General features: G+C 37.7%; 1 protein-coding gene and 1 non-coding gene across 4 annotated transcripts in view; both read left to right on the top strand.

Annotated features, from left to right (window-relative positions):
• Ec (ubiquitin specific peptidase echinus) overlaps positions 1-15,456 on the top strand; it is a 161,879-nt gene that overhangs the window by 37,876 nt on the left and 108,547 nt on the right. For 2 of the 3 annotated variants that reach the window (XM_076319245.1, XM_076319244.1), the window contains exon 2: positions 11,507-11,762. The exons of the other annotated variant lie outside the window; for it this stretch is intronic. In XM_076319245.1, the coding sequence (XP_076175360.1) occupies positions 11,532-11,762 (231 nt within the window). In that variant the 5' untranslated portion in view covers positions 11,507-11,531. The remainder of the gene's footprint in view (positions 1-11,506; positions 11,763-15,456) is intronic. 3 annotated transcript variants of the gene reach the window in all.
• On the top strand, positions 3,409-3,480 carry Trnae-cuc (transfer RNA glutamic acid (anticodon CUC)). Its single transcript has one exon. It is a non-coding gene; the product is annotated as a tRNA-Glu (tRNA).

The raw sequence follows: 15,456 nt of genomic DNA on the forward strand, positions 1-15,456 counted from the left end.
CGCGAGGTCACATCGATAATTATTTATTATGCTCTGTCGTGTTTTGACACGTGCAGGAAATTTTATCATTTAGTTGAAAACAAACAGATAGAATGCGTCATTTGGGAATGTATTATTTTGCTATATAACTCGTACGATACGAAAGAATTATTTCGAATACCCTTCATCGGTTTATTTACGACGTTAATTTTTAAAAACACGATAGAACTTTTCCACGAACCCATTGTACAAGATGTTTATCGATACGTGAAAAGTACCGCAGATATGGATTCTGGATATCGAAATGATAATTATCGATATTAATTATCATTTCGATCCCTAGGTATTCCCTTTTAAATGGTGCACTCTGCATACACTACGTTCTGTTAAATTCGTTGGTTGAATATACCATTGAAGTTGTGCTATACTTGATGACGAACCCTCTAGAAGCGAGCAGTGGATTTATTTACCTCCTCTGAGTTCGAGGGTATCGTGAAAACAAATAAGAAGGATTATCGGTATTTGAAAATCTATTGTTTCAGCAATTACGAATAATAGATACTTCAGAGTGCACCGGTAGAGCTATGAATGCACTTTACGACTTGTCCGAAGCTATGAATACTGATGGTAAGTGCTGTGGTCGCTTTACACAGGAAAAGCGTTTGAAACCTTATTTCCGCAGTTATGGTAACGTGAAAATCACCAGCCATATTATTAAAATGCTAATAATTTCTATTACACACGTGGGTCCAAATAGAGGTACAAGTGACAAAATACTGCGTCAAATACTACGTTGAAAAACTTTAACGATAAAAATATAAGACTTTCTTCAAGTGATTCGATCTCTTTTACAAAACGATTGAAAAATTGGTAAAATCAGGTATCGAGGAAATGTGATAAAAAAAAGTTACTTCAGAGCGATGATTTGACTTTAAAGATACACATGTAACAAAATCGAACGTTTATTTAAATCCAATGGAAACAACGAAACCAGTTCGCCGAGGAAAGTGTAATTAATTACGTGGAAATTGTTTCGATGTATTTCGTAAAAAAATTCGAACGAACAACAACGGAAATCATTTCGACGTAGTGCGGGAAATTTGACGAAACAGTCGACCTGTTTCGAAAATGAATATTTCGCTCGCTATAAATTTAACAAACGCGTTTCGAGACCGAGGAGAAGTGTATTTCGTACGGTGCACGAGCAAAGGCTAGTTTAATTTCTTTTCCGTGGTCTAGGCGTCGCGGCGCCTCCCGTGGGCAGCTCCTTACGGCGTCTACTTGTGCGTCCAACGGAAATAACCTCGCGATAGCAACAGGCCTCGAGTTTATGCCGTAATACACGATCTCGTTCCCTCCTTGTCGCTTCCGTTTTTCGCTCAGTCCCCCAATGGTTTCTTTCTTTCGGCCATGGCGACGCCGTGAGTTGATTTTGCGAGAAAATACGATAATGGAGGTGCCGTTTTCAGACGCCGGAAGCGGCCTTGATGTGTTTTCCATGAACTCGAATTTCCATAGAAGCGTTCGAGTCACTAAAACGGAACAACAGAGAACCGAACTCGCGGCTGCAACATCGATGCAAGTTAATCGACCGTTAACAGGATTAAACGTCTTTCAGAAAATATTTCCTAACAATTGAAACTGTTCTGCGAGCACGATATTTGTTAATTATCGTGTGACAACATTCTCGACCAACGTTATTTCTCTCTATAAATGCGATTGGAAAACACTGTAAGAGGGGTAGGGAAATAATATAAATTTCGTTCGGTTGAACTCGAGAGAATAAAATATAACGTCTGTTTAGAAGTGCATAAATTAAATTGATTAATTGGTGAATGTTAGTAGAAAAAGAAGTAGACGCACAAAGAGGAAATTATCGTTGTATAAAAATAAAAATATGGTTGCAAGAAACTGGGATCAATGATTCTGTAGATACTGGAAATGTTGGATAAATAATGAGGAGTTCGTTATAAAATTTCAGTTCCTCGTGGATAAATCTGAGCACGATTCCTCTCCATTTACAAACCTTTTCCAACGAGAAACCAGTTTTTTAATTCTTCCCTCAAAGCACTGGAAAGAAGTTTCCATTCACGGACAACCATTGTCGTACCGCTTGTTTCGTCACGTCTAATGACTCGAAATGAAAGTCACTCGGCTCGAGATCTATCGAAGTAACTCCAAGTTTAACTCGTTGTAACCATTTGAAACGCAAAAGGTTGTACCAAGGACAGCACTTTCGGTCGTTAGACGAAGCGAACTAACCTTTACGCTACCAAAGAAGAAACTATCGAAGAAACTCTACTGGTTCTTCGAGAACGGGATGAAAAAAAACTAACAGGAAGATTGAATGTATAAATTGTGGGAAACGTGGAAAAAATGATCAGTAAGGAATAAAAATCGCACGATAAAATTTTTATTTATATTCGACGCGTATCGTTGGTTCTGGCTGAAGTAATATCTAATTTTGTGATCGTAACTTTTTCGATCAACGATTACAGATCACGATCATAGTTCGCGATGATGGATCAATTTCAGCGATGGTGGATGACTCGTGATTGCCTCGATTCTGTTTCTTTCGGTAAAATAACCAACGAGAACTATAAAAAGATTCTACGAAGCAACACGCGTTTACCGTGCGTTTAACCTTATTGCAGAAGCTTCGTCGTTTTTACCGTTAGAGTCGTCGCGAGTCCCGTAGAAATCCCAAGAAAGCGAATAGCAAAAGAAACCGAAAGAAACTCTCTGTAAACGTGTGGATGGATGGCGGTCGGTCTATAAATACGCTTGCGTACATTGTCATTCGGAACAACGGAGGCTTATTACGTTGGTACGCATAACACGTAGGGGATAGTCTTGGAGGGAAAAATAACGTACCACGGAGTACGACCTGAACTTTTCAAATTTTTTTTTTTTTTTTCAAAGCTACGACACACCCCAAAACCCCCAAAATTTCTGTAGATGTAAATTGACTCTGGGTATGAAAGAAATTTGACAACTTTCAGAAAGAGAGATCCTTCTAATTGTGAAGAATGCTCTATTTGTATCAAGAAATTTGGAAGCTTTTAATAATTAATTCTCGAATTTGAAATTTCTTTCGAAGTTCTAAGTGTGAAGGATACTCTATTAGTATCAAGAAATTTGGAAGCTTTTAATAATTAATTCTTGAATTTAAAATTTCTTTCGTAGTTTCAATTTTGCAGGTAGGAAATTTCAATCGTTTTCGCCATGTACATAAAATACAATTTATTACTCAGAATTTGATTTCGCGACTTCGGTTCTTAGGGTCGTGAATAATTTTATCTCGTGATACGTTCAAGTGTATTATTAAAATTGTTTAGAACGAACATCGAGTTTGATAAAATTTTAACGGTGAATATGGTAATCAATTTGATCGAGAAATTATTAGTTGAAGTAAATGTAACATATCAATCCGGTATGGTCTAGTGGCTAGGATACTTGGCTCTCACCCAGGAGGCTCGGGTTCGATTCCCGGTACCGGAAGGATTTCTTTTTACTTTTTATTTCTCGTTATATCATCTAATTGAAAAATATATTACACTGACACACTTCTGTATGCTCTCTCAGTAATAATGTCGTAAATCAATATTTGTACGGTATTTTTGTCATTCGTCGGGCGAATGTAATATCGTTACTGAAGGTGAACCGTTTAAAATAATTACAGAATCAACTCGAACAATTTTATCATTAAATTTATCACTCACGAAAGCACACTATATAAATATTTATCACATACAAGTGCTCCGATACGGTACACATCGTTTCAATTTTTCTACAGATTCTCAACAATTACAGGGCCCTGGATGTTTCGTTTATTAGTCACGCAATTTTTTTCTCTAGCGATACATTTTTTTCCTTACTTCAATTAGCTGTACAATTTTTCCTCGTAATTATCAATGGATAGTGTCTTTATTTACACCATTTCTTTTTCTTTTTTGATGAAAAAACGTACTTTAATTACCTATATAATTTTTATTAGCAATTATGAACAGACGGTGACTTTATCGTAAGTAGTATCCATCATCTTTAAAGCTGCAACATGCAACGTAAATTGCATACTCGCTAAAAATATTACTAAATTAGAAATCTATACTCGGAATACTTCTTTCGTCCCCTTTGATTGCTTCCTTGTTATCCCGTATCTAGAAAGTAATCCCCTAATTACTTCGAGCTGCGTATTATTCGCTCAATGGAGTGAATTCTGCGTATACTTATCGCCGATGAAAAACAGAAGGTTCGAAGATTGCCTCCGTTTGCAAAACATGCTGCGGATTCGATTGGCACGATAGTCTCTCACACTTATTCACACTGCTTAGTACGTGCCACGATATTTCGCGCTGATAACGCAATCTGAAATTAAATCGGGAATCACAATGGTTCGTTTGGGAACGCTGGATTGATGAATACGAATTTCAAAGTGCTATGCCTGTTCGCGGTTGTTTATTGGGAATTAGAAATGTTTCTGAAAAGGCCACCGTTCGACTTCAACGATGTAACTTCAATGTAGATCAACCTTCGTTGAGCACTCGGTAGATTGTTATCGACCGTGGAAATTAATTTCTTTAATTATCGTGAGATTTGAAGGAAGATTTTACAAACGATTTTCGTGTTCGTGATTTTGAAAAATTTTGAAAAATAATTTTTAAATTAATTTTTAATTCGCGATAACCGTTGTTCGAGTGCTCGAGTCACCGTGCATATCGGTAAACACTCCAACGTATACTTATTCAAAAGACGAAATTCGTAACAATTCTTGTATCGATTTCCATTTGCTTAGCCTCTCTTCACAACCAACGAAATTGAATTAAAGTCCGTTCACTTAACTCAGTACAGTTGTTCCCACAACGGAAATAATAACACCAAGAACGATTAAAGTGTAGAAATAAACGTTATAAAAGGCACAATTTATGCGAAACTGAAATAACAATTATCGAGACGACGATGCACCGCGCGTAAAATCGAACAAAGAATTGCCCGATATCGAGGAGAATTCGAACGCTTCCATCGTTTTACCGCCAACTGTAAAAACAATTCAATTGGCAAAAAAAAAAATTCGTTGAACACGTCGCCGAACGAAAAACCTCCGACCGTGTATCCAAACGCAACGAGTCGGAGGACTCGAATTGTTCGATAATTGTGAATCGAAATGAAGAGGGAAAAGAGTGCAACGCGAACCGGTTTAAATGTAAATAAATATTTTAAACGTTTCGAAGCCGTATCGTTTCGCTGTTGGTCGATGATGACCATACGGTGGTCGTTGGTTGGTTCGATCGATCAGAATCTCGACGAAGCCAGTTGGATTCCAGCGATCCAGTTCGATACGACGAACGCCCGGTACGGAACTGGCTTTTCGAATTGAGAAAAACAAGGAGAGCTATTTACCTCCTTTGAAACCTAACGCGTATCGAGTTGCCGGCGTTGCAGCGGCTCCTCTCCTCCCCCTGTACCCTTGACAAGCGAAAAATACCGTGGTTGCATTGTTACGGAACCCTAAAAGCGAACACGAAGGCGGTGGCGCCAGAGCTTAGCTCTCGAGCACGTACTCGCTGCGACCACTTTACTTGGCCCCTTGAAATTAACGCCGACCACTCAGCCGTACCATTTAGTATGTCGGCTACGCGAGTCCGACTGCTCTTTGGCCCCGTGCATCCACCCTTTTCTCGTCCGATAATATCATCTTTCCTCAGCATCCCTCGTCTCTCTGTACCTTTAATTTCCTTTTCGACGCGAACCAAGCGGGAGAACGTTGCTTCGCTCTGTGGTCAAGATCCACACGGTGCGAAGGAAATATTTTTTCGCGTATCTATTTTTTTCCTTACTTCAATTACCTGTACAATTTTTCCTCGTAATTGTCAATGGATAGTGCCTTTATTTACACTACTTTTTTTTTTATGGAAAAACGTACTTTAATTACCTGTGTAATTTTTATTCGCAATTATGAATAGTAACTTCGTGAAATCGTTCACCATTTGTGAATCTTCCATTGCACAAGAATTTTACTTTGCTTCTCGAGTACGAGGGGAATGATTATTTCTCGGTTACTTTTGCGTTCGTGTGTTGATCGATATATCGATCCAGATATCGTACGAAAATACGTGTAAAGATCTCGCGAAATTTCTTCGGTATTGTTATAACTAGTTTTCGAAGGATCGTAGAAAGTTTTGAGAAGTATGGGATATTCTATAAATTTTGAAAAGTGTAAAGTGTTTCGTACTGTTTTTGTGGAATATTTCTTACAGACGGACGGAAATATTCTTTTGAAACGATACGGAACGTATTTTACGTATTTCCAAATTTTCTGAATACTCTCAAAGGAGATCGTCACCCATAGTTCGAGCATCGAGTATTCAACCCCTCTATTACGATCAATCCAAAATCCAATATGAAAGATCCCTAAAATGTTCCCGAAGAAACTTAACAAAATTTGTGCTTACTGCGTTTCCTTGTACGGACAATGTACAATATTTTTCATCTGGAATTAAATAAATTCGCTCAAGATTCGTGTATCGTTTTCCAAGTTTGATGAAATTGGTGCTGGTAATTTCGTTTCGCGAGAGAGAGGACAGTTCACGAGGTTGTAAATAAACGTTTGAGTAGATTTTTAAAAATTTTCTAACGCGTCCAACGGATGGACGTTTCCGTGTGCAACGACGAACACATTTTCTACGCGCGAAAGAGATTGCAATATTTTCTCGAGCGGGCGACAGCGCGAGCAACGCGGAATATCTCGAAATTTCTGTTCAAAAATTCCACGATGAAGAACGAAGAAGGAGAAGAAGAAGACATTTCCTTTCGTTTTACTTGTCCGTTCCCCTCCGATACGAGAGACGAGTCCCGTAGTTCTCCTTTCAACGATCGAGACCACTCGCGGCACGGAAGAAATTGCAATATTTTCACTCGCGGGGCCGACAGCACGGCCAACGATCGAATTTCGTGAATTTTATTTTCGAATTTCCCGTCGGGAGCACGTTGACAAGAATTTTTACTCGCGATGTGCACGCCCGACGTCTATTTCGGACGATCGTCGAAGACGATGATGCGATTGTGAATTCCCCGCGATATTTTTATGCTGTTTTTGGAATTAAAAAGGAACCAAGGTCGTGGAGTTTCGACCCACTTCCAGGAAAAGGTGAATTGTTGGCGTCGATTTTTCACAGATATAGTAAAGAGTGTACTATTTATAAAAGATCGTTAATGCGAGAAGAAGTCGTTCATCATTGGATAGAATTTAAAAAAATGGTATATATGTATTCAATTTCGTGTCGTCTCGTATCGCGAGTTTCTTTCATTGTTTTTACCTTTATGTGCGTTCTCCTTGTTTACAGCTGGGTGTAGGAATTTTTAACGCAGAGTGTACACACTTGGAAAATTTAATAGAGAGATGAAACTATCGAGAGAAATATTAATTTGTATTCTATCGAAGAGAAATTTTTCAAATTACCATCTAATGTTAGAAATATTTAAAAAAAAGAAAAATCAGAACAAAATTTTCGTATCTATTTTCTCACCAGTGATACACTATACGAACGGTAAATTTGAACGAGTTGTGCAATAGAATATTATTTATTATCGCTTCTTTTTTTTTTCTAAATAATTCAAAACCTACGATCAATTTTAGTTCAGCACCGGATACTATACTGCTACCAAAACGAGTTTGAAAAACTGAATTTATCGTACGAAAGAAAATCGATCGCGAGTATCTTTTTTTCATTGCGTAAATTAGACCAATAAAACGCATACAAGTGAACGTTTCGTGAGAGCTGGTGAGAGACAGTTACCATTCTAACAAAAGAATTATGTATCACCGGTGATAACACTGTGAACCGTAGGGTTGATACGTGGATAGAAGAAGGTAAACATCCGCGCGATTGGATCGTAATCGTTTCTTCGGTTGCATGTCCCGGGGAAGTAAATACACGGTTGCATCCTGCATCCTGTTCCTTGCAAAGCAAATGAGCGGCAACGCTACTCCGTGTCTCCCCGTATTTCAAATTCATATAAGATAACGGTGTTAAAACACAGCCGAGTTAATATTGTTCCCCCCGTGGACAAAAAGAGGACGTATAGAGAGTGCCGGGGCTAAGAAATTACGGTGCAGTCGATACGTTACAAGTTTTACCGTTACCGCGATCCCGTGCGACTCGAGCATCGAGTGGATTAAAAGTAAATAGGATTCGGCTTGAAAATTTTTATTTCAATTTAAATCTGCATCTACAATGTTTCACAGTGATCCGCGCGAGCGCTGTTTGCACGCGTTGTGAGAATTGATACAATTAATTTACAAAAATGAAAAGTCACTTCCCAGCGAGTGCATAATATAGGTGAGGTAAACTCTCATCCAGTCGAAACAATAGATCGTTTGAAAGAATATATTCGTGAAAATGGGTCCATATGAAGCTTACGTTTGGGAAATATATTCAGTATAGTTATAAATGTTTTTGGTCAGTGAATAATCAGTGTTGGAGCAGGTTTTAAGGTAGATTTTTAATTTCGTTGTAATTCGAGTGAAAATATTTTCTTCAATAATTGAAGTTCATAGATAGAAAGGTTTCGTTATTTTTTCAAACCTGATATATTTATCGAGAATTTCGTTCTTACGGTGTGTTTCAGCTTTCTATTCAAATTTTTAAAGACAAAGATTAACACGAAACGAAATAAATGAAACAACTCGATCGTATATGTTATAATGGAGGCTATAATTTCCATAGCTGGAACGGTAATTTTACAATTATTGATGATACACGATTTGTCTCGGACGAGTAGCCAATTATACATAGATGTAATTAAATACTTTCGAAAATGATTAACAATATTCGAAATCGAACGAAAAGTCCGATCTTTCTCTCGTTTGGGTTCTAATGAAATAGTATCGGTTATTTTTAGCGGGGTAAAAGAACTTGTTTCTTTTTCTGTAATTAATTCGTTTCAGGAACGTGGACAATAATTATGCACGACAGACTCTTTGTGGAGGTTTTACTCGGTAAGCTTCGAATTATACTTGCTTATTTACAAGCAATTAGAAAAATGTCCACCGCTATGTCGTTTTCCTTGAAGATCCTCGATCGAGGTCGCGTTTTACCAGGTAGAACATTGGGGACCGTGGAGAATGACTCGTGAATATCGATTCGACGTTCATTGATTCGTTGAACATGATTTCTTGGTATTGTTACAATCGTTCGATACGTGTTGCGTTACGCGAATACTACAACGCGTTGCACGTGATTACATTCGAGGCACGGTACACAAATTGCATACAAATTGGGTAAAATTTCATCTCTAGGAATGTCAACGTCCATATCAAAATTTACGTTCCTATTTTTCGGTACACTTTAGTTCGTTGTGCTTCTCGTTTATTGAACTTTTCCTCGAGTACAATAAGAAAAGCTCTCGTGCGTCGCTTTCAATTATTTTCACATATATAACGAATATGGAATAAATGTATTATCGTGTCGCATTATTTATTCAGATTCTTTGTACATACTGCGACGAGAGTCACGAATTTTATTCGCTCACTCTGCTTCGAGACGAAGCAGTTAAATAAAGTTAATGAAACAATTACGAGACTTTTTCTAAATTCGATGAAACATTTATTTTCTATTTTTTCTTCACCGACGATTGTGCATTTAATTTTGATTCGCGCTCGATCATTCCAGTGTGCCGTTGTGCAGGTCAATCGAGATTAATCTGTTTGAGGAAATTGATGGTGAAGTGCAGGGTTACTTTTCTTTTTCTTTTTATTGTTTCCTCAATGTTCGTTCTCTAATTACGCAACACGTCTTCCGTATGACCGTGGTTTTACGGGTCTCTCGAGCCCTGCCCTGCAATTTACCTACATTCTGCTGCGAGTTGTAAATAATATCTTCCACTTAAGGATCTTCATTGCCGCAACTTATGTCTACAACATCCTGGAATTCGGAAGCGAAACCCATAAAGTACCACACTCGTGCGAAGCTGACATTTCCACCTTGAAATATCACCGATCATTTCCGCCATTTACCAGAAATCATTGAGAATAAAAATACGGATAAATCCACTCCACCATTCTGTTTGACTCAACCACGAAACAACTTTTATTTGCTCGTAGATAGCAAAATTTAGTTAATTATTTGCACGGTAGAGATCCTCGAGAAAATAAATATAGAAGTAAACTGGTAAAAAATACAATTTAAAGATCGTATATCACGTGTTGTCACGAAATGACTTTTACTCGTCTGTAGGTAGAAAAATCAATTGATTAATTTATACGATAAAAATCTTTGAAGAATAAATATAGAAATAAGCTAGCAAAAACTAAAATTCACGTCATTTACATTTTATTAGTTTATAAGTGGAAAATGAATCTTTTGGAAGAAAGTGGTCGGACAGAAGAGCGAAGATAATTAAATTTCTTGAATTTTTTCTTTCAACAACGAAGACTCTTTTTTAAGCGACAACTTAATGGAGGACATGATGGAACGTGACTTTACGAACTGTAGATTATACTCGCTTAATCGACTGTTGAATTAATGTTCGTTACAACGTAATGGTTAATGTTGTAAAATATTTCACGATATAACGGGCCCCGATGGAACAAAGCAAATTTTGAGTCGTATTTAACAATAAATGCGTCGCCATGAGAACTTAATACTACACGTATGTATATTATTATGGCAAATATGTGGCTTTGTGCATATACGAGGCTCGCAAAGATGGCTTAGTCTCCGACCAAGATAGTTACGTTACCGATTTTACGATCCCATTTTCGTTCTGGTAGGGGGTTGAGAAGTATGTTCAATAATGTACGTAATGTAGATCCTTTCCCCTTGTTTTCGATACAAAAATACACAGGTTGCGTATTCCTTCGCGCTGTACTTTGTCTAATTTTATATACAAACCTAAAAATATGGAACTTCTCTTGTTTCTTAAATTTCTCGGTCCATCCATAAATTTCTTTTCCATTGGTAATTTTATGAACCATCTCGTTTCAAAGTATTCGTTTTAATATTTATTTTTAAAATCCACTCAGAATTACGGATGGTCTTCAGTAGATCAAAATACCAGTATATTAGTATTCAATATTTACTACAAAAGTCCACCGAAAATTATAGATGATCTTGAGCGGTGACATTTTTCAAATAACGAAAAAATATAGCATCATATCGTTTTAACATTTATTTCAAAAATCTACCTAAAATTACAAATGATCTCGAGTAGGTAAAATATTCTAGATAATAATAAAAAGTACAGTATGCTCCAAAAATTCTCGAACGTCGTAATCGCGATTCAAAATTTAATGAAAATACATCCAGACGAAATAATGTTAGAAATTTAGCGATATTTGATAACCTACATTCTTCTAGAGTATTCTAAATATCTTTAGCACGTGACAGTGTCAGTTATCATCGAAAGTTCGATGAAACTTTGCTGGAATGTTTTCCAAGAGAAACCACGTTTCGCGTTTGAAAGTCTCGAACAGCGTCAATTGTTTCGATGACAAACGTAATCGATTTTCCATATTTTTTCTGCGCAGATGACACTCACATAGCTCATCAAGGATGACGTCCATCATGGGGTTACAGCAGCCAGCTGCATCCCAGGACACTGTGGATTACAGTGGATATCTACAGTCGTCGCAGTGCCATCAGATACATGGAAACCAACCGAATGGACAGGTCCAGTCTTCACAGAAATCACCATCCAACGACCACAACACCAGCTTCACCAGCACCAAAGGATTACTCAATGGACCTGGTCAAAACAACTGCTTTCTCAACAGCGCCGTACAGGTAAGATAAATATACTTCCATTGACAGAGATACGGACGACAGGAGGATTCGAAAGTTTTATTTTTCCTTTATTTCGCACACGTGACCACAATGTTGATTATTCAAACACGTTATCTCTCCCTCGACGAGAGAGATCTAAGATTCAACTCGATGATTCCGTTGAATCGTGCATTTTACAGACTGGACCTCCTCCCAATGATCCAACATAGTCGCTACATGAATGTACAATTTGTAAAATTTACCCTTCAACTTTTATCTTTCAATTCAGACACGTGTTTCAATATAACAATGACGATTATTAGAATAATAAAAAGTACAGAATACAAAGAAAAATATACAAACAAGATCTCTACGAGATTTAGTATACACTAATTGTAAGAAAAGTAGATTACTCTTTAAAAATGATACCAATACTTAATTCTTACCATCAGTTATTACCATTTACGATTCCATTGAATCGTGCATTTTACAAACTGGACCTCCTCCCAATGATCCAACATAGTCGCTACATGAATGTACAATTTGTCAAATTTACCCTTCAACTTTTATCTTTCAATATTCAAACACGTGTTTCGATATAACAATTACGATTATTAGAATAATAAAAAGTACAGAATACAAAGAAAAATATACAAGCAAGATCTCTACGAGATTTAGTATACACTAAGAAAAGTAGATTACTCTTTAAAAATGATACCAATACTTAATCCTTACCATCGCTTACTACCATTTACAACCTTGGATAAAAATAACCTACCCGAAAGATTAAAAATCAGTATCCTGAACCATCTCGATTACTTCGGCGACGTTTTCCAAGGACCATTCGATCGCGATTAATTCAATTGAAAAATTCAATCCGTGCTCCGAGAATCACCGCAGGATCATCGCTGTTGGGATCAACTGGATAAATAAAATGAAACTGTCCGATTAACATTACGGTTCACCGCGAGCCGAGAAAAAGCTCTCGGGGTGTTTATATTTATCTAGACCCATCATGGGGTCATAAGCGCAAGCAGATCCGAGCAGTAGTGCATCCTGTTTGGAAATTTGCATAATGTAAGGATATATAGTACGTATTCGTTCCCAGCTTTATTAAACGCGAGCACGACTCTATCCGTGAATTATTTCTGTTTCGTGCGTACGCGTTCTGATCGACCCGTTACATCGAATCCGCCATTGGAACCCTCGACGATGAACATCTTCGACTTGTACACTGTAAACAAGCTCCAGGGGACTCGATAAACGCGAGACTCTCCTCTCCGATAAAAGTTGTTATCCAGGTATCGTTGAGTCGGTCCGACGTACACTCTTACGATCGAGATTCGATCTACGGTAGTCGACATCGTTCACTCGGGATAAATGGCGCGTTTCGCGGGCCGGTTCGCGACGCATGGAAATAAAAAGGAATGAAAAAAAAAAGAAAGAAAGAAAAGAAAAAAAATGAGAGAAAGATTAAATAAAAGGTTACACGCTTCATTAATGGGAATAATTCTCGGGCTCCTGGCTTCGTGAAAAGGTGGCTTCCCACGGACCGTTAGAATTTATTACGTCGATCAGAACTGTTTTTCCCAGCTTTTGTGCACCGCGCTGTCCGATACGTAGCGGTAATTGTAACATCCGGAGGAAGCAATTACACTCGACCGGGCTCGATTAGAACAATCGATCGAAATCGCATAGGAAACGATCTCTCGGTAGCCCGTGCTGAGGATCGCCGATATCGGAGCCACGGATTTCTCGTTTCGCGTAATCGTTCTACGCACTCGAGGTTGTCTACGTTGTACGTCGAATCAAACGATTCGAGAACAGTGCTGTTTAAATGTTTACAAGTGTTAGAGTTCGTGTTTCGTAAGTGTTGCAGATGGATGACCACCGTGGTGTTCGATCTGTTCAAGTTTCAAATTCTATTTCTCGTGACTCTGTATTTTGAAGTTGGATGGGGAGAGGGCTAATTAATTCTCGAGTACAATTAGTTGTCCTGTTTGATAATTGTCCATGAATATTGTAGGTAGAGACACTGTTGATAATTGAGTGATTTTAAAAAGAAGTTCGAAACGTGTGAAATTAATAGTTCTGGTGGTTGGTAATTGGTAGTACTAGTGTTAATTTAACTTAACAAGGAAACATCTAACGTTGTCCTGGTGTAAAACGATAACCTTTTGATTGACCAGTTCCGGTTACTTCGAAAGCGTATTTTATTTTTCTCTATTCTAATCTCTGATTTAGACAAATTTATAAATGTAGGAAGAAATTACAAGAAACTGAAACACGCTGGAACAGAACCTTTCGGATAGTATAAGCGCGTCTTTTGTTCGATTGACGCCAGAAAAAGTAAATGTTGCTAAAAGTAACCTATCGCGAACGCTGCGAGCTTTTGTTCCAGCCCGATAATTCGAGCAACGACACCGGCCCGATTCGACGACGAACACGTGTCTGAAATACGAAAAATCCTAGATTCTCGAACCATGGTGCTTCTTGTCCAATCGAACGGTAATTTCTTCATTTGTTCGACGGGACATGTTGCGTCAACGACGAAACACGCGTTACACGAACCGACTGAATTAGGCGTGACCGTTTCACCGTTTCTCGACACGCTACATCCAGGGAATACGGTCTTTGCGGAATTTCGAATTTCATTTAATTCACGGTAATTGGTACTTTATTTTAGGAACGGAGGTAGATTTTCTCCCGTTAACCCCTTAACATTTATAATATTTAGGTGTTAAGAAGGATAGTAAAATACTTCACTTTGTGTGGAAATTATTTGCGAAAATATGATAAGTATTTTGATTTTGACAGGGTAAATTTGCGAAGCAGTAAGAGAATTGTAATTGTCAGGTGATAATATTGGCACGAGTGTAACAGGTTAAAGTTGAGTTTAGTGCAGAGTATTTGTACGAGTGAGACTTTAGCAGAGAGTATTCGTATAAGTGAGACTTTAGTACAGAGTATTCGTATAAGTGAGACTTTAGTACAGAGTATTCGTATAAGTGAGACTTTAGTACAGAGTATTCGTATAAGTGAGACTTTAGTACAGAGTATTCGTATAAGTGAAACTTTAGTACAGAGTATTCATATAAGTGAGACTTTAGTACAGAGTATTCGTATAAGTGAGACTTTAGTACAGAGTATTCGTATAAGTGAGACTTTAGTACAGAGTATTCGTACGAGTGAAACTTTAACATAAAGTATTCGTATAGATGAGATTTTAGCATAGAGTATTTGTACGAGTGAGACTTCAGCACAGAGTATTCGTTCGAGTGAGACTTTAGCACAAAGTATTCGTGTAAGTGAGACTTTAGCACAGAGTATTCGTATGAGTGAGACTTTAGCACAGAGTATTTGTACGAGTGAGACTTTAATACAAAGTATTCGTGTAAGTGAGACTTCAGCACAGAGTATTCGTTCGAGTGAGACTTTAGCACAAAGTATTCGTGCAAGTGAGACTTTAGTACAGAGTATTTGTGCGTGTGAAACTTCAGCACAATATTTTCGATAAATTTAGTCATTCTAGCAAATGGAACCTTTTTGTAATTTCTTAACAAAAAGTTACCCAAGAAATGGTATTTGAACGCAAAAATCGTTTCACCACTTTCTAATGCGAGCTCAGAGAATACAATCTTTACGGAAATTCAAATTTAATTTCTTCCACTGTAATTGGAATCTATTCAAAAGTCAAGAACGTCCTTTTCTCATT

The sequence above is a fragment of the Ptiloglossa arizonensis genome, chromosome 8 (assembly GCF_051014685.1).
Source record: "Ptiloglossa arizonensis isolate GNS036 chromosome 8, iyPtiAriz1_principal, whole genome shotgun sequence".
In the NCBI taxonomy this organism is placed as follows: Eukaryota; Metazoa; Arthropoda; class Insecta; order Hymenoptera; family Colletidae; genus Ptiloglossa; species Ptiloglossa arizonensis.